This window comes from Drosophila persimilis, unplaced genomic scaffold (genome assembly GCF_003286085.1).
Source record: "Drosophila persimilis strain 14011-0111.01,24,50 unplaced genomic scaffold, DperRS2 tig00000191-arrow-pilon, whole genome shotgun sequence".
NCBI lineage: Eukaryota > Metazoa > Arthropoda > Insecta > Diptera > Drosophilidae > Drosophila > Drosophila persimilis.
This window is the reverse complement of record NW_020825298.1, coordinates 14,441,279-14,462,599: the sequence shown is the minus strand read 5'-3', so window position 1 is coordinate 14,462,599 and position 21,321 is coordinate 14,441,279. Positions and strand designations below refer to the sequence as shown.

Here is a 21,321-nt window from a genome sequence, read left to right as displayed (position 1 = left end):
CGGGATTGCCATAGTTTTAAACCAAACTGCTCTTAGAACAAATATTATATGTTTTATGTGTGTGCCTAAAGCCTAAGGTCTATGAAATACGTGGGCTTTTTACTTTAACTCTAAGGAGTGCAAATATAAACCAGCTTCATAAATTAATATCACTTCAAACTTCACGGAAAATACTCATTTACTCGTAATAGATACATAACCAGATACATGTCCTTATTATGTCCTGTTTGAGTGCCATCGTTAACGTGTTCTTTCTTCCAAAACAGACTTCCCCAAGAATGGGCATTCCTTAGTCGACCCTCAGGCACCATTTTGCTGCTTAAGTATCCTTTTCTCTTCTTTCCTTATTCCATTGTTGTGCAAATATTTTTTAGTTCGTCGGCACTTTGCACGCCTTTCCTTCTACTTCTCCTTTTTGTTTTGTGTGTGTGTGGTTTCTATCGTCAAGTAAATCTTCCTAACAGGAACACCGCCCCACAACCAGCCAAACCACCTCCCTCCCGGCCTATCAAAAAGTGCCGTTGTCTACTTTTGGCCTGGCTGACAGTCGGCGTCGGCGGCGTCTCTCTGTTGCCACTTTCAGTGCGCTCTCTTTTTTTGTGTGCTTTTAACATGTCTTTTGTCATTTTTGTCATTTTTTCCAGTATATATTATTATGTTTTCTTGCACCCGCCCGCATATATCTACGGGTAGTAGAACCGGAGAAAAAGTGCCACAAACTGGAAGCGATGATGGGTGCGGGGAGTCTCAGCCACGTCCACTTTGCGCTTCATTTCATAAAAATGCATCAACCGCAAGTTTTTTCTGCACTCTCCACCCTGGTCGGAGGCCCTGTCTGTGTCCTGCAGGCCTGCAGGACAAGGGCTCGCCTCGGCGGCTCCCTTTGTTGCGGCAGCCGGCAGTCGTCACTCGTCAGTCGGCGGCTGGCTACTTGGCTGCTGGCTTGCTCAATGCAATTGGCGCAGCAAATTCCATTACACGTACATTTGCCACTGTGTTCGCCAGGCAATTTCGTCTAATTTCATTTGAGGAGAAAAAGAGGAGCCCCAGGAGGAGCAGAGCGAAGTTTTGCGGCAGGAGAAACTTCTGGCAGTCAATCATTGTGAGGGCTATGCGCACTGAAATGTAACAAAAAGTTAACCCCAACTTGGAGCCCTAACAGTTTTGAAAGCATAACTGGCTCTGAATATTTGCAGAGTTTTCCGATCGGCTAAGCACATGTTATCGATGAAAACAGTCCTTTACGACACTGGTCGCACAATCGTTGTGCAACACTAATGCTTTGACATCGATTTGGCCTGACTTGTCAACAATTTACACAATATTATCCCGAAATATATATCAAAAAGAATGGTGAGTAGATGAATCTGAGTGCCTTCAATCTCGGACTGAAATAAATCGTATTTCCCCTCTGCAAGTCGGCTATTTTTCACTTTTCTGGAATGTTGTCTGTGCTGCTGTTACTCATCTGCACCTGTGCCTTTGTGCGCTCCGTGGTGCCGCAGCTACTCGATACTCATCGGACAGGGTAAGTCTTCCTCCGCCTCCACTTTGCGTTAAATCTGTGAACGGCAATCAGTTTGCTTCCGCTACTTAGATGGAAGGGAGTCTTCTGGAAGATGGCAAGGATTGGAGAGCGTCTCAGCCCCTATGTGGCAGCGGCCTGTATCGTGCAGGCCTTTGTCGTGCTCATGGGCAACTGACGAGCGGCAGCAGCTGAAGGACGCGAAGAGGCGATGGCAGCAGTAGGCCTCAAACGACAGGAAGAGCTGCAGCCGTAGAAGGCGGTGGAGGAGGAGGCAGAGCCAGAGCCAGAGGCAGAGGCCGACTGACCAACGATTGGCTTTTTGCAGCTGTAATCAATATGCAAACAAACCATTTGCCACAATAATTACAAAGTAATGCAGCGCCCGGCGCGAAATGTAAAAATAAACGCCAGCTGCCCCGCAATTCGCTTGATGACTTGGACCCGGGATTCAGTCAAATGGGGTTTGTCGGTTGGTTGCCTGCTCGGTGGTTGGCTGTGGCAAGGACTGGGATGCGAGTGGACATGGTCATGGGGATGAGGGGCTTTGTGGCGGAGCATATTGAGGCCATGCCAGTGGAGTGTCTGGTCTGAATGACGACCATGCGCTCGCCAATGATGAAGCAATTAATTTGCAATTAAATCGATGATGCAATTGCAAATAAGCGCAGCGAAAAAGAAGCTACTGTAAATTGTAAAAAACCAGGAAGCGGCAGGAAGAAGGAGAAAGAGAGTGGGAATGGCAGTGGCAGAGATAGTGAATGGGATCAAGTGAATAATTGAATGCTCTTGAGGCTGAGAGCGAAATGAAAAGATGGAGGAGGATTCCAGGAGTGTAAGAAGAGTGTAGCAAATCAGGAAAGCTACGGGTGCTCACGAGTATCCATAGATACAAAAGATTGTTCAAAAGTTCTCATTGATCGTAGATCTTTTTGGGCAGAGCTTTGCTGATCCTGCCCTTGAGCAGATATTTGCAGCGAAGGATCCTTTGACTACCAGATACACCCCCTACATGTTTGCTTGTAGGGCATCCATCCTCTGTGTGGGTCAAGATGGACCCAGATGGACAGCAAACCACTGCACTGCGTATGCAAAGGGCAGAAAAGTGGCAAAATTAATGTCCACACCAAAAGCACACACACACACACACACGTACACGCACTACAGATGCCCAGATGGAAATGCCATTCACACACTCTCACACACAACAAATGTTGCACATGTTGCATGGCGAGAATGAAGTTAACGGTGAAAGGGGGACGGGCGGTAGAGGGCTTGCCAGAACGAGACGGGCCAAGGCTGATGCGCATTTTTCACGCTGTTTTCCATCAAACCGAAACTGAAAATCGATCAGTTTTTAAGCCTCTGCCTTCCTACCAATCCATCTATGTGTGCGTGTGCGTGTGTGTGTGAGTGTCTGTGCCATTGGCATGCCTATGTGTGGGTGTGCATTTTCAGTTGGTACCGGAACGTTTTTCCATCAACTTTGGCGGTTATTCAATTAAAAATTACTTTATTTGTAATTAAATCGTATACCAAAAACTCTGAACCGACAGCAGCTGCTCTCTCCCTCTGCCTCTGCTTCTCCCTCTCTCTCCCTGGCACTCTACATGCGTCTATCTCTTTCTGTCCGTCAGCTGTGCGGGCAGCCATATTGGTTTTGTTTTGCAACGATGCGGCGGCAACTGTACTTTTGTACTTTTGTTAGCAAATCGCTTGGGTTGCATTTTAAAATGCAATTTGTTAGCATGATATTGTTGTTTTATTTTTTCTCTCTCCACTTTTATCTCTATGGGCTTCTCCCTCTGTGTCCCTCTCTCTCCCTCTCTCTTTCTGGTGACTGGCACACAAATCACGGCAATTTATTTATGACACTATTTACAAGAAGCGAAGGCGGGAGGGGGCTCTCGAGGGGGGCCTTCTGACAGCAGCTGGCAGTTGCCGCCCATAAATGCAGAGACAACAAAATCGAGGGACACCCCCACTCCATTCCACTCCACTCCACACCTCCATCACTGGGTGGGTGTGGGTGTGGGTGGGATCCACGTGCACTCTACTTAAATAACAATTTCAATATATTGAAATTTACTTTGTCACATGAAAGCTAAACAGCTTGCACTCAGCGTCAGTCACAGCGAAGGAGTCCCATCCCGGGGATGGCACCAACCACCGACATCGACATCGGCATCGGCATCAACATCGACATCCCACACACCCACATTCCCTGGTGCCTGCCTTGGGTGATGGGGCGCGGTGCGGTGCTCACCATGCCTCAAAGTGTTGCAAAAGTGCTGCCATTGCAGGTTTTCATTTTATGCTATTTACATTTTCATATTTTTACTCCACGCCGCACCGCAAACAATTTTGTTGCCGCCGCCTGCCTGATGTTGTCCTGCCGAATGGAGGTAGAGCCAGAGAGCGTTGTAGGGAGTCGAGGTATGGTTGATTTTGAGGATAGATTTGTTGCATACTTGTATGCGAAGACTCTTTTATATATTCCACTCTATCGACACGAATTGAAAATCCTGTGAAAGGTCTTTTTTCAATCCATAATTGTTCGGATATCCGCGCGGCAGAAGCCGGGGGATTTAAATTTAAAAAAAATGTATATGGCATACTCTAAATATGAGGAAGTCTTCTGTTCATCCAGACCTACCCTACCACCTAATTTTTGTCTCGTCCAGAATAATTTATAGCTTATAAATCATTTAGTTTATTTGTATTTCCTACTTATATTTTTTCTTTTGTTCCAGGCTATTAAATGGAGGAAGAATTCAAGGTATACAATCTTAAATCAAGTACAAATACATATTATAATATATTTAGTATTCTTTAGTCTCCCACAGTAGAAAGGGTATTTCCTCTTCCTCATGTTCCTAGCTTTTTTTTTTGTTTCTCTTCCTTGTTATTCCCTTTTGCCATTTGCCAATTTTTTGCTATTCGTTTTTATTTTCAATTTTGTTATGTTCTGTTCCACCAACGCCGTACCCTCCGCACCCCCCGCACTCTCCACTGGCGGTGGCTGCCTCTGTTTTTTGTGCCCATTTAGTCGTTGTCTGCAAATTTTTAACGTTGTACAAGAGTCTTCTCCACAATGGCAGAGCAGGTGGTGGTGGCGGCCGAGGTATGGGGCATGGGGCATGTGGCGTGGGGCGTGGCATGGGGTCGGCGGCATCCTTTCAAAAAGGCATCAGGTGTTGCACGTTGTGCAGCAGCTTATCTCAAATGATTTATAAACTACCAACAGTGGCGAGGCCAAAGCCATTGTCATTGCATAAAATATGCTAACAGTACAGGAGCAGCAGGAGCATCAGGAACAGCAGGATGAACAGGAGAAAGAACAGCAGGAGCAACAGCATCCAGAAAAAAGAGAATCCAAAGGAGGAGAACAGGCGAAATGACACAAAGTCCTCCTGTGATGCTCAAGGAGGACCAAGGGCAGGAGCAGCAGCAGGAGGAGCCCGAGCAGGAGATCTGTTTGTTTGCCTTTGCCTTTGCCTTTGCGTTGCGTTGCGTTCGGTTCGGTTTGGCTGATGTGGAAGTGGCAACAACTGAAGTTGCACGGCCAAAGTTGAAGTTGGCCAAAAGGTATTAGCTTACAAGTGGAAGAGAGCTCACTGGACACAGGGAGTCCCTGGGCCGTAGCCAGAGAGCCGCCCTCAGAGCAAGAGGATGAAAGGGACTTAAAGTTTTGAAGCTCTGTACAGAAGGTACAGGAGGTACACGAGCTACACCAGGCACACCAGATGGGAAATTCGAGGTAATTTCTGGTAAATTGAGAGTACACAAGCACACAAAAAAAGGCCTCGAATTCGGAAGGGATTTTAATGAAGGAATACACTGGGAGTGGCAAAGGGTCGGGTAACAGGAAGGGAAGATAGAGAAGAAGGGAGCTTAAAAGCATTGAAATTGGCCATTTAACCCCCCTCCCCAAATGGCTCCCCTAATCACTTCCCCAATCCCAGGCAGGACGCAGGCAGAGGTCTTAGCTCCAATTCGAGTTCATCAATGATGGTTTTAAACTGTCTGTAACCAAACATATTACCCCTTAATAGAATACACAAACACCCCACCCCCCACTCCCCCTTTCAATTGCAGTCCCTCAATCATCGAAATAAACATAATGCCCCACCGCACACACACACACACACGCACACACACACACACACCCAAAACGAGGGAGTGCACACACGGAGGAACAAAGCTGCTCGTAATAAGCCTCTACACTAATTGTTGCAGCTTAATTGAGGCTTACGCATTGTCCGACCGTAATAACCCATCAACCATAGGCAGACCTGATCCCCACCGCACCCCCAACAACCCCGCACCCCTAGCAACCATTCGCTGCCATGCACTTGAGCCCACTTTCAGGAACGCTCGATTGAGTCTTGATAGCTACTACGAACACGAACACGAATGCGAATGCGAATTCGAGTAGATTGCTGTTTAAAAATCCATTCCATATAGCATTCAAATTTTAACGCCTACCTGTCCCCATCCGCATTATTGGTCGGCTCGGCTCTAATTAATTTGCATTTAAGCCGGGTCCGTCCGTCTGTCTGTATTGAGCCCCTAAGACGGAGAGCTGCGGCATTTGGCTGGCCAAAACCTCAACCTTGGCCAGCGATTTATGTTGACTGCAAATTTCAGCTGCTACCCCAAAAACACGGAGACAAATGGAGGGAGACCACCTCGATGGGGATTGCAGTTGCAGGTGCTCAAATAATCGATTAAATAGGAGCGGGGTCTTGTCGTTGATAATCAGGCAGGAAGTTGAGTGTGGAATTATAAGAATTTGTATCATTGGATTGCTATCAACCAAATATCATTAACAATTAAAAAGGAACACGAATTCGAGTGGATTCCCAACTGAACTCAATCGATACTTTCCTATAGGTACGAGTATTCCCCTCGAAGTCCTCCATGCGGTCAAGACAATTCCATGTATGGCACATTAGTGCACATTTCTACCCTACCCACCGACTATTCGCATCCCTAAATACTGCCTCAGCGCAAATACAACTGCCCCTCGTCGTGTATAATGGGGGGAAACCCCCCACCCCCCGTTTGCAGTTGAGTGAAATGCAAATAGAAAAGCATTTATGGCATTTTGTCGTTAGATGTGTGGAAACTATTTGCCTTGGCACGACAGAACAGAACAGTAGAGTAGAGTGGAGTGGAGAGGAGTGGAGTGGAGGAGACAAATGCAAAAGAGACAGAGAGATGCACATATCAAAGGAGGAGAAGGAGGAGGGGGCAAAGCTAATACATATTCAGACAAAAGTAAATCAATCAATCCTGGAATTAACTAATTGCGTAAAGCAATATTTATGAATAATTAATGAGCTCATAATGCAGACACGAGCGACACAGTGCACAGTGGCAGTGGCAGTGGCAGTAAGGAGAGAGAGAGAGGGAAGAGCTTAGTGGTTTGGTTATCTTTTAAGCATTAGAGAGAGAGAGAGAGAGAGAGATATGGAGGGGGTGGTGGGTGGCTACAACCCTGCGGTTGTTTTGGGGCTTATTAAGTGGGTCCCTGCTCCCGAGTGGTTGATGGATGAAAACTTTGAAACTATGAATATTAGTTGACTGGCTTATGTAAAATTCTATGCATTTTTAATTACCCCACAGATACACACACACACATGGTAGATAGATACAACCCGTATGCATGTGTGTGTGTGCTCTTTGTAATTTACTGAACATTTGCATAAATCACACAACAACACACAGATACACGATACATATTCTTGGAACCTCAATGACCTGCAGGCGCATTAATTTATAGCAAAAATGCATGTAAATTACCTCGCGGCGATACATTCTCCTCCCTGAATGCTGCCCTGTAGATAAGTCGCTGTGCCGCTGAAAAGTGTGCTACGGCATTTTTCACTGGCCAACGGAAGACAGAGACAGAGGGAGAGAGAGAGAGAGCGAGAGCGAGAGAGAAACACAGAGCATTTACATTTAATAAATTCAACGGCAAGCGCGCAAATAATTCATAAATTTACCCCCGAAAACAAAAAAACACTACCAAAAAAGCTGCAACAAAAGGAGGCACAAGAGGCGACCGAGAGAGAGAGCTCCACAGAATCCAGTGACCGTAAAGAGAGAGGGTGAGGGGAAAGGAAAGGAAAGGAGAGCCTTTCAGGGGAGAGAACGAACCCGCAGCCACATGCGAGCGTAAAATATTTGCACATTTTTAACTGAATATTAATTTATGTTATTTTCTGTTGTTCAGTATTTTTTTTTTACGAGCTTTATTTCACTCTTCTGTGGAAAAGGCCGCAACTGCCAAAAAGGAATTATATTTGGTTTTTTTTTTTCTCTTTTCTTGATATATGTAATATGTTTCCTTTTTTGTTTTTTTGAGAGGAAACTGTTGCTCTTCGTTTTGGTTCGTTTTGCAGCATGCCTGAAGGGTATTTTGTGGTTACAAGTTACATAAGCTCTTAAGGGATTAAGGACTGAACGTAGACCTACGAAAGTTAGTTGTGGACAGGTCTGGCATGACACTCGCAATGCGGCGAAAAATGATTATAAAGTGCTCCAAAATGTGATCTAATGGAGTAATTCCTTGAAAATAATTCAATAAATCGGAGATCATAGAGATGGAGTTTGAGGTCTCTATAGTTCTCCAGAATGTGATCAATCAATCATTCGGAGATTACTGGTCGTCAGCAAGGCTTGTGAAATGATAGGCCTGAATCTCCCACTGAGTCTCCCCCAAAAATATCCTTCTAATGATCATTAATATAGAGTAACCCTCTCGCGACTCCCTGCCCGACTCGCACAGCCCTTTGCCATTTGTTTTATTTGGCAGCAACAGCAGCTGTTGACACATATACAAATGCATATTGCATATTGCATATTGCAATGGCGACGCGCGCGCCAGTTGCCGATTGCAGGTTTTCCCCGTGTTGCCCCCGTTTTTCAATTTGGATTTTTTATTTTACCCTCACATGCAAGGCATTTAAATGCATATGGTAGGCCAAAACGAGGTGAATGCCAGCCAGCATTTAAATTGCCGGCCTACGACGAATGCCAGGGAGCATAGGGCTGGCTGGAAATGCCTTAAATAAATCTGAAGCCTAAATTGAAATAGCTTGAAATTGTGGGGGGACAAAAATGGTAACCCGCACTCAAAGAGTGAAGGCTAAAGGGTAATGAAGGGCAGAGACGGCACGGCACAGACATGCACAATTCCGCAGCAGACACAGACGTTGCATACTTTTAGGCGGGCTGCCAAAAATGTAACAACACAACGCTTCACTGCACGCCAAAGGGGGGTCGGGAGGAAGGACGTGCATTGACACGCGCCTGCATGCAAAATAAAATCATGACAGAACCGACTGCCAGACAGGAAGAAGCGTCCAGGGGGACAGGGACAGGGAGGGGGACAGAAACAGGAACAGAGACCGTCTAACCCAATACAATATCATTATTTGGGCATGCCCGTACCCACTTGCCTGGTCCAGTCCATAGTTCTGTTTAACATTTTTAAATCCTTGAACTTGACAGGCCGGACCCGGCCCCAGAGGCCGCAGAGACCCCAGAGGAAGAGCCCCCGAACGCAGGACATTCAGGCACTTGACTTCTGCTACTTTGGTCGCTGTCATGGCCACAAACCTCTGGATTCGATACCCCTTCGCCGACCCCTATCTTCCCTTTGGAAAGTAGAGGCCACTTCATCTGGTCTCTGGACTTTTTCCACTACCCTGTGCAACTTCCGCTCCTCGCCCTTGTCCCTGTTCTGTGGCAGCTTAGTCCGTTGCTGTTGCTCTTGTTTCTTAGCTTGTTTGGCTTTGTTTTTGCCTTGGACTAGAGCCAAAATATTATTTTATTATGCCAAAGAAGTTATGTTGTCTCCGGCTCTGTCTCTGTCTCTGTCGCTGTGTCCTTGTTGTTGGTCTTTCAGCACTGGGATTACAATATTCCTCACTGCATTTCGCCACAATTTTTCCCAGCTTGTGGGCGTGTCTGTGTGTGCGTCTCAAAAGTAGCCACACCACAATTTTTCGTCTGTATTTTTAGAATCTCTTTTCTATTTAGTGTGTTGGCAGCTCCGCAGAGCAGGGCTCAAGGCGTAATATTTTAGTCGGAAATTGAACTGTTATTGGACATGAAATTATTCTTGGATAAATATGTGTCGTCTGCCAGATTTCATGTTTATACTCCAGAGAGCACGCCTATAGATTAGCCATAAAGGAGACACGAAATGCTATCCCCATCGATCTCCGCACTCAATCGTTTCGAGCTCTCATTAAGTAACCATAGGTTCCACAGCTTTCCTTCCATAACAAATGGTTTGCCTGCCCTTCCCTTCCCTTCCCGTCTTTCCAACATTTCTGCAAGTCGTTTCTTTTCATTTCATTTCCGTTTCGCATCGCATCGAGAGGCACAAAGATTTGCATTGCGATTATGCCTGGGACAGCATTAAAGTTTCTTCTTACATTCTTGTGCCTCCTCTCCTGTCTGTTGTCTCGCTCTTTTTAATAATTTTTTAATAAACATCAGTGCAAACAAAAGAAAGGAGGCAATGTTGGGGCAAGTCGAAGCACAAAGTACACTTTTATGCTCCACAAATGACACGAATTCCATTCCGTAGATTCTGTGACTAAACCTTCTTCAAATTCTTTGGCCAACTTCATTAAACGTTGCTTTCGGCAGCCAAAATACGTGAAAAGTATCAATTTGAATGGAATATCCTATAATCATTGGCAATTGTATATTTATGAGACTCTTATGTGAGGGTATCAACAGGGAAAATATGCAAGCAACGTCCAGAGAAGAATCATGTTAATGACAGGGCAAACGGAGCGGGGCAGGAGATAACAGCTAAAGGGAAATGCACAGAGAAAAACAGAGGGAGAGAATAAGTGAAAAACGGCAAAAGCAGAGATGCACTACGGAAGGGGCAGCAGGAGGCGCAAGGGCGTGGCATGTGGTGACCACGCATTACCGCAAATGAATGACCATTTCAGTTGCATGCTGGATGGTAGGAGGAGGAGGAGGAGGAGAAGGAGGGAGCCGGGAGGCGGGAGGCCAAAAGAGAAGAGAGAGAAAAACCAGAACTGACCGCAACAATGGACTTTGCTTCATTATGCACAAACACGGCAATAAATGTAAGGAGGGACGGAAGGAGCAGAAGGATAAGCCAAGAAACATTCCTGTGCCGGAATTCTTTATCATCCCGGGGGCATGCCTGCACTACAGGGCTGTCGAAAGTCCCCAGATGATGAAATGTGACAGGAAACTTGAGGAGGAACTATGGGAGATAATTATAAATTTATGTTTTTATCATAGCAATTGCACAATCACGATGCAGGACGAGGACGAGCACCTCCGTTACCCCTAATGGCGATTGCATCCTGATGGCGACCTGTTCAAGCACAAACCACAATGTCAGGACCCACCAGATCCCAGATCCCAGAGCCCAGAGCAGCTCTCAGGCTAACGCAGATCCCGAAGCCTGGAAGCTGATGCCTTCTCGCAAATTTCGCACAGCATCGCATATTTCAGTTGTCATTTTTGCTGTTTTGTCAGTTTTGCGTGTGCCACAAAAGGCGACTGCACGACTCTCCACGCCCCATCCACTGGCCACTGTGCACCGCCCCATCCTGCAGCCTGCACCCTGCAGCCTGCAGCCATCCTGCCGCTCCTCTCCACCCTTTGTGTCCATTGCAACGGCATTTCCGCTGGCAGGCAACGCAACTGCGGTGGCAACTGCCACAAACAATTTTGACATTGCCGTGCAGAGTTGCGGAGTGCAAAACCCCGAGCCGAGTCGAGCTGAGCTGAGCTGTGCTGTGCTGTGCTGTGCTGCCTGCAGTGCTCCGGACAGGACAGGATGTGCAAGGATATTGTGAAATCAACGTAATGGCGGGACATTAACATGCATGCTCCTACCCGACCAGCCAGGAAGGTGGCCAGGTGGCCAGGTGCCGGCATCCAGGATCCACAGGCAGGTGACCTGCACAGAAAGAGAAACAGAGAAAAAAAACAAAGGAACATTAAAAATTGGCAACATCAAGCCGAGGAGGGTATGCTCTTCAGTACTGCGTCCAGGCACGGCCACAGTGCACACCCAGAAAGGTGAACACTAGAAGGAGGGGCAAGCCGTGCAACACAATTGAGAGTACTGTAGTGCTCCGAAAGGGTATTCCCAGTGACAAGTGCCGCCCGTGTGCTCGCATTATCTTTGGCAGGCTGCTCTTTTTCATTATGAAATTATAAATATTTGATGTAATACAGAAGCGTGAACAGTGTGCCAGAGCCAGAGCCAGTGCCAGAGCCAGATCCAGTGCCGCCAGAGGAGACCAGAAAAGACCAGATGGGGGGTCAGAAGGGCAGGTGCCGTCGGATACAGTGGGTTTCCACTACAGTATTAAATTCCACTCTGCCAATTGCAGGCGACTTTGTGCCGCCTACGGCTACATTTCAATTTTAAATGAAACACAAAAATTTCACTTCACTTGCACACGCCACACAGAAAGGAGCCACAAGGAGCCGGCCAGAAAGTGCCCCAAACGGGAGCGCCAAGACTCAGTCAAAGGAGAGGGAGTGTATTTGCAGTTGTCGTTGTCCGCATTTCAATTGAAATTTACAAACCGCTCGAATGACCTTAAGCTACTTTAAAAATTTGCTGACGGGGGGTAGGGGCTTCTCCAATCCCCCAGCCCACCCCACGCCCCTCCGACTTGGGGCAAAGTAATGCGAAAAATGTTAAAATTTCATAAACCAAAACTCAAACACGGCAGAGCGATGAAAGTTAAGTAAAAATGTAGGTAACCAATGCCTAGGGGCTGGGGGATGGGGCAGTGATGGGGCCTGGGTCCCCGGTGCCTGGACAGCAAAAAGTTAACGCGACGGCAAAGTTGGAACCGACCCACTCGAACACACACAAACATACATACACTCCATCACATAGGGAGCAGGAGAGTAGGAGGAGAAAGAGGAGCTCTTGAAGGCCCTCTGGGCTGGGCTGGGCTGGGGTGGGGCGGCGCGGCCTTTTTGATTTTTGCTTGAGTTATTACACAACTGGCAACTGGAAACACACGATACCGCCACAGCATATACCGCCTATGGCATATTAACTCAATTAAATAAACATTTCTCCCTGCCTGTGCCGCTCTCCAGGGAAAACTCTCGTTCTCCGGTTACCAATTTCAAAGTCGAATTCAATGGATTATCTCATGGGACGCCAGGAAACGAACCTTTTGTTTGGAATAGTTTCTTATTTCAACACTGAAATATATGTCAAATCGCTGACAAAAATGATCTATCAAAATTGTTCATAACCGAACATGTACTATTTTCAATGATTCTTTGGTTGTTGCACGGCAGCGCACGCTAATATTTCGGCAACACCCTGGGGCACGTGGCAAGGTCGCATCTGTGGTTACCATTTTAAATGGCGACAGCCCCAAAACGAAAAGGCGATCCAGGCCCAGGTAAAACAAGCCACAAAAAGCCACAAGATAAATATGATTTGATGTAATTTTCTGCAGTGGTTGGAGCAAGTTCTTCCCAAGATCTGGTCACTGATACGAGCTCGGGGCGTCGGCAGGAGCAAAAGGTATACACCTTCACTAGCGATAAGGTCCAGGCCAAGTCGACTGGAGGGACAGCTCAGCAAAAGGAAGAGGACAAGGCCAAGCCTCAGAAGACCATACTCGAGGAGCATGGCATCATCTTGGGCAAGGTGATAGGCACGGGCAACTATGCCAAGGTTAAGATCGGCTTCTCCGAGGAATACGGCAAGCGCGTGGCCGTCAAGATCATTTCCAAGGTGAAGGCCCCGCCGGAGTATACGCAAAAGTTCCTGCCGCGCGAAATCGAGGCGGTGAAGGGACTGCACCATGAGAATCTAATCACATTCTACCAGAGCATAGAGACCAGTCACAGGTAGGTCTCAGGTCGTGCTGTCCCAATGGATACCATCCGAAACCCCCCATCCCCTCCATCCATAGGGTATATTTGATTATGCAACTGGCGGAGAACGGCACTCTGCTGGACTATGTGCGTGAGAAGAAGTTCCTGGACGAGACGGAGTCGCGGAAGCTATTCCGACAGCTGATTAGCGCCGTGGAGTACATACACAGCAAGAACGTGGTCCATCGGGACATCAAGTGCGAGAACCTGCTGCTGGACGAGAACTACAATCTCAAGCTAATCGACTTCGGCTTTGCCCGCAAGGACACACGCTCCTCCGACAACCAGGTGGTGCTGTCGAAAACCTTTTGCGGCAGCTACGCCTACGCCAGCCCCGAGATTCTTAAGGGTAATTCTGAACACCACCAACCCCACCCCCTCCTATTTCATCCATTCATAACCGTTCCCCAGGCGTTGCCTACGATCCCTTTATGTCCGATCTGTGGGCCTGCGGTGTGGTCTGCTATGCCATGGTGTTCGGGCGTCTGCCCTACGACGGCTCCAATGTTCACATACTCCTGAAGCGCATCAATCAGTCGCTGGTGTTCCCCAAATCGCCGCCAGCCACCAGCGAATGCAAGCATATGATAATGCACGTCCTAGCACCTGTCAAGATCCGATACAACGTGCCACAAGTGAAAGAGGATCCCTGGTTCTCTAACAGGTAGCTCCAATCGTGACGCTGCCGTGGAGCAAGTAAAAAAATTTCATTAAAAATTAACAGTCAGTAAATAAATAAAAAATTTGTACGACAAGTTCCAACCCCCTGAGTACAGAACAGGTTCCCTCCACGCGAACCAGTTCCTTGGTCGTTCCGCACGGGTTGGCAGCACCCTTTAGGGGGTTAAAGGGTTGCCAGGGCAACAACCAACTGCCAAAACATAAAAAAAAAAAAAGAAAAAAACTGTAGGCTGTCAGAGAAATCAAGTGAAATAAAAGTATTTAAAAACTTTATTAATGCGAAGCGCGATTTCGAGTAAAAAATTACAGATCAATTGATGGCGGAAGTGCACATAATTGGACAAATATTGAAAGCAGTTGATTTCGACGAGCCGCATCTATTCTGCACGTGGACCCTGCAGAGCGGTATGCTATGCCCCACAGAAACATACACAAATTCCTCCGACGATCAATAGACTTATTTGCATATCAATTAAAGGCAGCGCCTGGCGCTTGATTCAAGGCGAGGTACACGGACAAACGCACGTCTCGTCGAACCGTTTGGAGAGCTGCTCCGACTTTGCGGCGCCCTTGGACATTCACCTGAGCTGCGCTGCCGTCCAGGGCTGGCCCACACTGCTGGTGGAGGTGCACGCAGTGAACGTGCTACAGCAGTCCTGGCCCGTTGGCTACGGCTTTGCCCACATTCCAGCCACTCCCGGTGCCCATCGGGTGGAGATTAACACCTGGAAGGTTGCGCCCAACGGCTGGTGGCAGAGCATTCGCGAGCGCTTCGGCGGCGGCGGAGCGTCTTTGAGCAAAACCGATCTGCTTTTCTCGGGCGTAGAGCGGTACATGGCCTCCATCCAGTTTTTGTGCGAGTTCTCCTAATATTTGAAATCTCTTTTAGCTATAAGCTGCAGACACGTAGCTCTGGAAAAGTCATCGCTGATCTCCACTTAATCTTTCGCAAGTTCGAGGAATACGGCGTGGAATTCCATTAGAAATGGATAAGCTTCTTCTGCTGTCGGTCCTGTGTCTGATCACAGCACCCAGTACCCCAACCCACGCGATTAAGATTGGAATCTCCCAACACTACAACACCACGGCCGCACCCACACCCACTCCCCCAAGCACTACGGAACCAGGAACCTCGACCACGACCACACCTGTGCCGGTATCCTCGATGACCGATCTGGCTAGCTCTACGAGCCCCTTGCCAGAAGTGGCCACCAGCACTCCCAGCAACACTTTTCCACCACGACCCCAACAGAAGCCCAAGGCCACAGATGCACCGAAAACCACAACTCCTGCGGAGGTTGCCCCTGCCGAAGCACAGCCCTTGAATGCCACTGAGACGCCAAAGATTTCTAAGAACTTTCCGGATGACTCGTTCTATTTTTGCTCTTGTGATCTGCGGTCGAAGATGTGCGATCTGAATTGCTGCTGTGATCGCGATTGTCCCACAGAGACCAGGCAGGTCTTTAGCTGCCTGAAGGTGTCGGCTCCGCCGCAGCTGCTCTCAAGATTGGAGGACTTTCAGTATACCCACGGCCTGCCCACCTGCCAGATCAACGATGGATGGCTTTGTGTCTTTCGAAGCAACACAAAGCCAGCCAAAGTGAAGCCGAAGATCAAAAACTTTGACGCCTCGCAGTACAAGAAATGGCCAGACCCACTGGGAGCCTACGAGACGGAGCCCGCACTGCCGCCATCCTTGTCATCGCTGTACAAACTCGGACAACCCTTGCAACTGTGGCACCCAGAGAGCAAGCAGTGGACCACCTTTGATCTTCCCGCGGCCTACGAGAGCTCCCAGTGCCACCTGAAGCAGCTCGTTCGACACTTGCAGCCGATGGTCAGCAATTGCCTGATGAGAGATCAGGCTCAATTGCAGGAGAGTGTGTGGGCGATTCTCAATCTGACTGCTAGCCATCGATTGCTGCCGAAGCCAAGAGACTTGGAGGAGCAGGAAGTGGACTCTCTGAATATACAAGTATGTCAGAAATTGGACAACGGAAGAGTGCTTTGCCCCGAGTCGGGAAACGACACCCAATGGGATATTCCCGTGGAGAGTCTGGAACTTCAACTGATCCACAACTTTACAAACATTCTGGAGGCTAAACTTTTGATCAGGGAAGCTCCTGCAGAAGAGGATGACACGGAACTCAATTGGATGCACTACGCGGTCACATTTGCCACTGTAAATGAATCGCTGGCGAAGCCCAGCTCGGGTCCACTGGGCTACCTAGCCGGCTCCCCCGTAATCCTATCGAGAATGCTGCCACAAAACACCAGCGAGGACCAGCAGCTCCTGAGCTACTTTCATGCCAGAATCGATGACCCGGACTACCATTGGCTGCCGCTCTTCTCCAGGAAGCCTCGCAGCGGAAACTGTCAACGGAAATTGGATGAAGAACAGGTCCTACGCTTCGGAGTGGATCTTGCCAAGCAATGTCTGCTGCATCAGGCAGCACCACTACTCCAAGAAAATGCCAATCACACCGAGTTCTGTCAGAGCCTCCAGGCCGAGATCTGGAAGAAGCTGCTGCCCCACAACTGCAGCAGCCTGGACGAGATGACCCAAGTCTTTGTGTCACAGCTGGGAAGACCGCACCCGGAGAGCTGGATCCCCATACAGCTCTATTTCGAGGAGAACGGCCAGGAAGTGCCACCCGTTCAGGGCTTCTACGATGAAGTGCAGCAGAGTCTGAGCTGCCGAAACATGTTCCTAAGCGTCGGCTACGAGTTCCATATGGCAGACGTGGCCTTGCTCGAGGGACGAGTGCCGCATCAGAATGTCCTGCAGTATGCCAGGATCGTCCTCGGGCAGAGACACGACCTGGAGTTCGATGGCAGCGAACAGCATGTGGAGCTGCCGCTGGGCGTCTCGGCCATGTTCTACAATCTAGAGAAGAATCGACCAAATGGCGCCGCAACTGTGATCGCCTATCAGATCGTAGTGCTTGCGATGCTGCTTTTCTGGATGGCCCTCAAGGATATTCAAGGCAGATCTCTAGAGATGAAAGAATATTTAATTTAGATTAACATTTGTAAAACAAGAAAAGTAAAGGCTAAAACAAAATCCTTTAGAGTATATCCCGGCGGCACTTGCGCAACTGCTTGCGCAGCAGAATTGCATCCAGTTCGGCCTGCTTCTGGCGCTCCTCCTCCTCCAGGGCGGCGCGTAGACTCTCAGCCTCGTTGTCGGCCTTCACAGAGATGTAATGCACCTGAGGCAGAAAGTCCAAGATGCCCTTGCGCACCAGGTACTGAAAGTTCATGGAAATAGTGTACTTGATCTCGGCGCCCACCACCGCGCTGAGCTCCGCCCAGTGGACGTACATCCAGTTCTCGTTGCGCAGATCCTTGATGCTGTTGTAGAGCGGAACGAAATCATCGATTTTCCCTATAAATACCCGGGCCACTTCCATGATCTCGGGTTTCTCGTTGAATATGACCAAGGATTCATTCAGCTCGCTGCGCAGCTCCTCCAGGTTGTTCCACACTTCCTCCAGTTCCACTTGGGCTATCGGATTGCCCAGCGTGGCCTCCTCGAGCTTGAGGAAGTTGGAGCAGGCGTACCACAGCTGCTTGTAGGGCTGGAAGCTGGCGATGATGCTCTGGAGGAACTCCACGGAGAGTGGCTCCAGCTCGAACAGCATCTGACGGTACTGCAGCGTCTGGCCGACCTTCTCGAGTTCCTTGATCAGCGCCCAGGTCTTCTTGATGTCCACCGATGTTTCCTGGGCTCGATTCGTATTGAAGACCAAGGAGAAGGCCTGGACTTCATCGTTGAGGGACTCCAGGCGCTCCTCAAACGCCTGGCACTCGCTGGCATGCTGCCGCAGGAACTCCTCAATATCGATCTTCTGCTCCTCCTTTAGGGTGGAGAGACGCACCATGATCTGGTGCGGCCAGGCGAACACGTTCCATTTCATGGCGAACTGGTGATCGCTCAAATTATAAAAGAAACTGTCCAGCAGATCGTACTCCAGCCACATGATCTGTATGTCTGCCCGCAGCTGGTCGACCACATCCGGCACAGTGGCTGCAAAGTCCCGAATGCTGTACAGATGCTCGATGCTGATGGGCCGCTCGGCAATCTTGTTGAACACCTCCAAACAGCGTTCCAGCAGCAGTTCATTCGTCTCGAACATGCGATCCACGTAGTACTCGAAAATGCGACGCACGACCTCGATGCGCTTTTTGATGAGGAACTGCTTCAGCGTGTCCACGTTGATGTAGAAAGGTCCAATGGTAATGAAGGCCGGCAGAATCACACGCAGCTCCTCCTTCAAACGCTTGTGCTCGAGTATGTCCCGCTTGACCTCCGAGGACGGCTTCTTGGCCGCCGCATAGCTCGCCATGTAGTGGTTGAGGTTCAGCAGATAGAAGTCTATGAATCTCTCGTACATCCGCGCGTACGCCTTGAGGGGCAGCACGGCCTTGGCATAGCAGTGCCGCATCAGCTCGTTCTCAATCAGGAACTTGTCCTCAATCAGCTCCACAGTCAGGATGTACAAATTGGGGGCGAATTTAAGGAAGGTCATCACTGTAGCGTCGATCATCTTCACGCCAGAGGTTTTCTCCAGGCCCCTCTTGTAGATGTCCATCAGAGCGGGCTGGAATTCATCAGGATCGGTGGAGTAGAACACCTTACGATCCTCGTTGATGCCCAGGGTCATGGCGAATACGGGCTTGGGAAAGGGGAACTCCGTGTCAATGTAGTTGCTGGTCCACTTGAAGTTCGTCTTCAGCTGCAGGAACTGCAGGCAGGGATCGCACACAAAGTGCGAGAAGTTCATGAGCGAGGTCTCCAGCAGCACTTCCATGGAGTCTTGCATGCGAAATTTCACCTGCAATATGAATCTGGAGATCTTGCACATCAGATACACGGTCCAGTCGTGCAGGGCAATGTCCAGATAGCCCTTGCCCAGCGCCCGTAGCACCACGGTAATGACGGAGGTGAGCTGCTGGGGCCAGTAGACCTTGAGATACGTGGCCACATTGTCGCTGTGCGCCTCCTGCGACTCCAGAAAGTCCGCCAGCGCCAGGGGCTTGCTGAAGTTGCAGATGAAGATGGACATTTTTTCGATATGCTGGCACTCGATGGCCACACCGGCCATGGCCTCGAAGCCGCCGATACAATAAAAGAGACTTGCCTCCAGGTAGGCATAGCGCTTTTTCGACATGGTTATGCCAAGGGCCTGCACCTCGGCTCTCTCGCGGTCGGAGGTGTCGTTGTGAAAGTCACGGGGCAGAAAATCCTTGAGATTGATGTTGCGGAACTGCGGAAACTCCTTGGGCATCGTAATGATGAACTGCTCCAGCTCGTAGAGAGCCATCAGGCGCTCAAAGACCAAATTGACCTCCGATCGTAGTCGTCGCTTACACTGCTCGGAGACCGTGGCCGCCTGAAGCACTGCCTCGATGGGCTTGAAGCTGTAGAAGGCCGTCGACTCGATGTCCTCGTGGAGCACGCAGTCGACAATAAGCTCCATCAGCATCAGCTGCTCGCCCTTGTAGCGCTCGTGAACGGCGGCCTTTAGGCGACTTATGTACTTGTGCGGATTCTCGGCCAGGAACATGAACTGCAGCTTGGGCACCTCATAGGTGCAGCAATCCTCCAGGGAGAGCAGTGTCCACATGTCCGTATCTTCGTTGTACGCCGAGACGGAAGCCAGAACCCACTGGCAGTTGAGCAAGCTGCGGTTGAATGGTAGATACGCCTTTGCCGGAAGCGGATAGTGTGCGTCTCCAACCACGCCCAGATCGAACCAGGCTTCCGGCGAATTGGTGTCATAGTTACTATCGTCAAAGTAGCTGAGGGGGAACTTGTGCGGAAAGGCAAACTCCGACATCACGTTGTACTGCTCCTCGGTAGGCTGCAGTACGTCGTCGGTGAGGCCCGCCAGCAAGAGCTCCTCGTTTAGATTGATCTTCTGATACTGCCGCCGACGACGATCCACCTCTACGTCCTTGGGCAGCTGTCGCTTGGGCACATACCGGGTCTGAATCACCTTCGGCAGAATGGTTGGCAAGGGAAAGCGGTGCGATTTTCCCATTTTGTCGACTAACGTGAGCCAGCGCTGTGCCTCCTCGATGGGATAGAAGACGGAGGTCAACTGGTCGCGTGGTATGTACAGCTCCTGGTAGTTCATCACCGCAGTGCCTGGTCGGGGCGGCATAATGCAGATCTGCTTGCCAACAGTTATTTCCCTATAGTTATCAGAGGCTCTTATGCTTATTGCCCCACTCTCGGAAGAGTCTGAATCAAAATTTCCATCCATATTTGTTCTGTTTTTCGCTGTCGAACTCCTATTTCTAAATATACATAAGTTTTAGTTATTTAGTTTTCAAATGGCATTTTCCAAAAAACTGTTATGATTGTTACCGATTGTAAATAATGCCACTAATATTCTCTACTCTTACAGCATAGACCGGTCAACCGATCGCCCTTCATCATTGTCAACATGTCACAGGCCACATTCAACACGACCAATCTGCAGCTGCATCATAGTGTAAAGTAAGTAAGCCATCGATATACCGAGAAACACCGCTGAAAAATATTTAATTCCAACACTATTTTCAGGATCGTGTGGCTAGTCCCTTAAAACACATCAAGGATTTCTTGCGTATCAACTGGCTAGAGCGGGAATCTTTGCTTATTGGCTCCTATCCTGTCCTCGGGACCTGTCGCCCTGTCTCGTCGGAGCAGTGCGCGAGGGTGTACAGCTCCATAAAAGCCGTGGGGAGGACTTTTTCGCTAACTTCTATCCCTGGAACTATGGGCAATATCGAGGATGTGGACCTAGAAGACATTGAGAAACGAATAGAACTGGGTTACTTTGGTGAGTTTCCTTCTGAATATCGTTTTTTCAAATGCTAATCTTTGATTGTTCCTCACAGCTCAATATGCCGATCCGGCAGCCAACTACTCAGAGACGCATAGGGCAGTCGGACAGCACCTGTCTGGACTCCAATTTGAAGACGAACAGATCAGCTGGCGCAGAATCCACTTCGTACAAGAAAAGTTTGGAAGGACTACCCCAACAACCCATACACGCTCGCTGTGCGCACGCTTCATTATCTATCGCTTAGAAGCCCTGCAGATTTTCAACTTATATCTTTTTTGTTATTGTTATATTGTTATAGTAGATAGCTGTAAGATTTTGATACTATCAATCTCCAAGATGTGT

The 21,321-nt window shown here is 48.8% G+C and overlaps 5 protein-coding genes across 5 annotated transcripts; 4 read left to right on the top strand and 1 right to left on the bottom strand.

Annotated features, from left to right (window-relative positions):
* The first annotated feature begins 1,196 nt into the window (after positions 1-1,196).
* Positions 1,197-1,908, top strand: LOC6589577 (protein kish-A). The gene is made up of 3 exons (XM_002014166.2): positions 1,197-1,353; positions 1,419-1,528; positions 1,598-1,908. Exons 1-3 carry the CDS (start codon positions 1,351-1,353, stop codon positions 1,701-1,703), a joined length of 219 nt encoding a protein of 72 aa, XP_002014202.2. The 5' UTR covers positions 1,197-1,350; the 3' UTR covers positions 1,704-1,908.
* Positions 1,909-12,825: 10,917 nt separating this feature from the next.
* LOC6589138 (testis-specific serine/threonine-protein kinase 1) lies at positions 12,826-14,127 on the top strand. Its single transcript, XM_026988325.1, has 4 exons — positions 12,826-12,978; positions 13,036-13,432; positions 13,498-13,808; positions 13,871-14,127. The coding sequence occupies exons 1-4, from the start codon at positions 12,939-12,941 to the stop codon at positions 14,125-14,127; spliced, it is 1,005 nt and encodes a 334-aa protein (XP_026844126.1). The 5' UTR covers positions 12,826-12,938.
* A 327-nt stretch (positions 14,128-14,454) lies between these two features.
* On the top strand, positions 14,455-15,123 carry LOC6589253 (B9 domain-containing protein 2). The gene is made up of 3 exons (XM_026988628.1): positions 14,455-14,545; positions 14,619-14,970; positions 15,030-15,123. Exons 1-3 carry the CDS (start codon positions 14,458-14,460, stop codon positions 15,121-15,123), a joined length of 534 nt encoding a protein of 177 aa, XP_026844429.1. The 5' UTR covers positions 14,455-14,457.
* LOC113565712 (tectonic) lies at positions 15,067-17,213 on the top strand. The gene has a single exon (XM_026988627.1). It carries the CDS (start codon positions 15,126-15,128, stop codon positions 17,160-17,162), a length of 2,037 nt encoding a protein of 678 aa, XP_026844428.1. The 5' UTR covers positions 15,067-15,125; the 3' UTR covers positions 17,163-17,213.
* On the bottom strand, positions 17,153-20,427 carry LOC6589009 (dynein heavy chain 1, axonemal). The gene has a single exon (XM_002014169.2). The coding sequence runs from the start codon at positions 20,410-20,412 to the stop codon at positions 17,209-17,211; it is 3,204 nt and encodes a 1,067-aa protein (XP_002014205.1). The 5' UTR covers positions 20,413-20,427; the 3' UTR covers positions 17,153-17,208.
* Between the last annotated feature and the right edge of the window lie 894 nt (positions 20,428-21,321).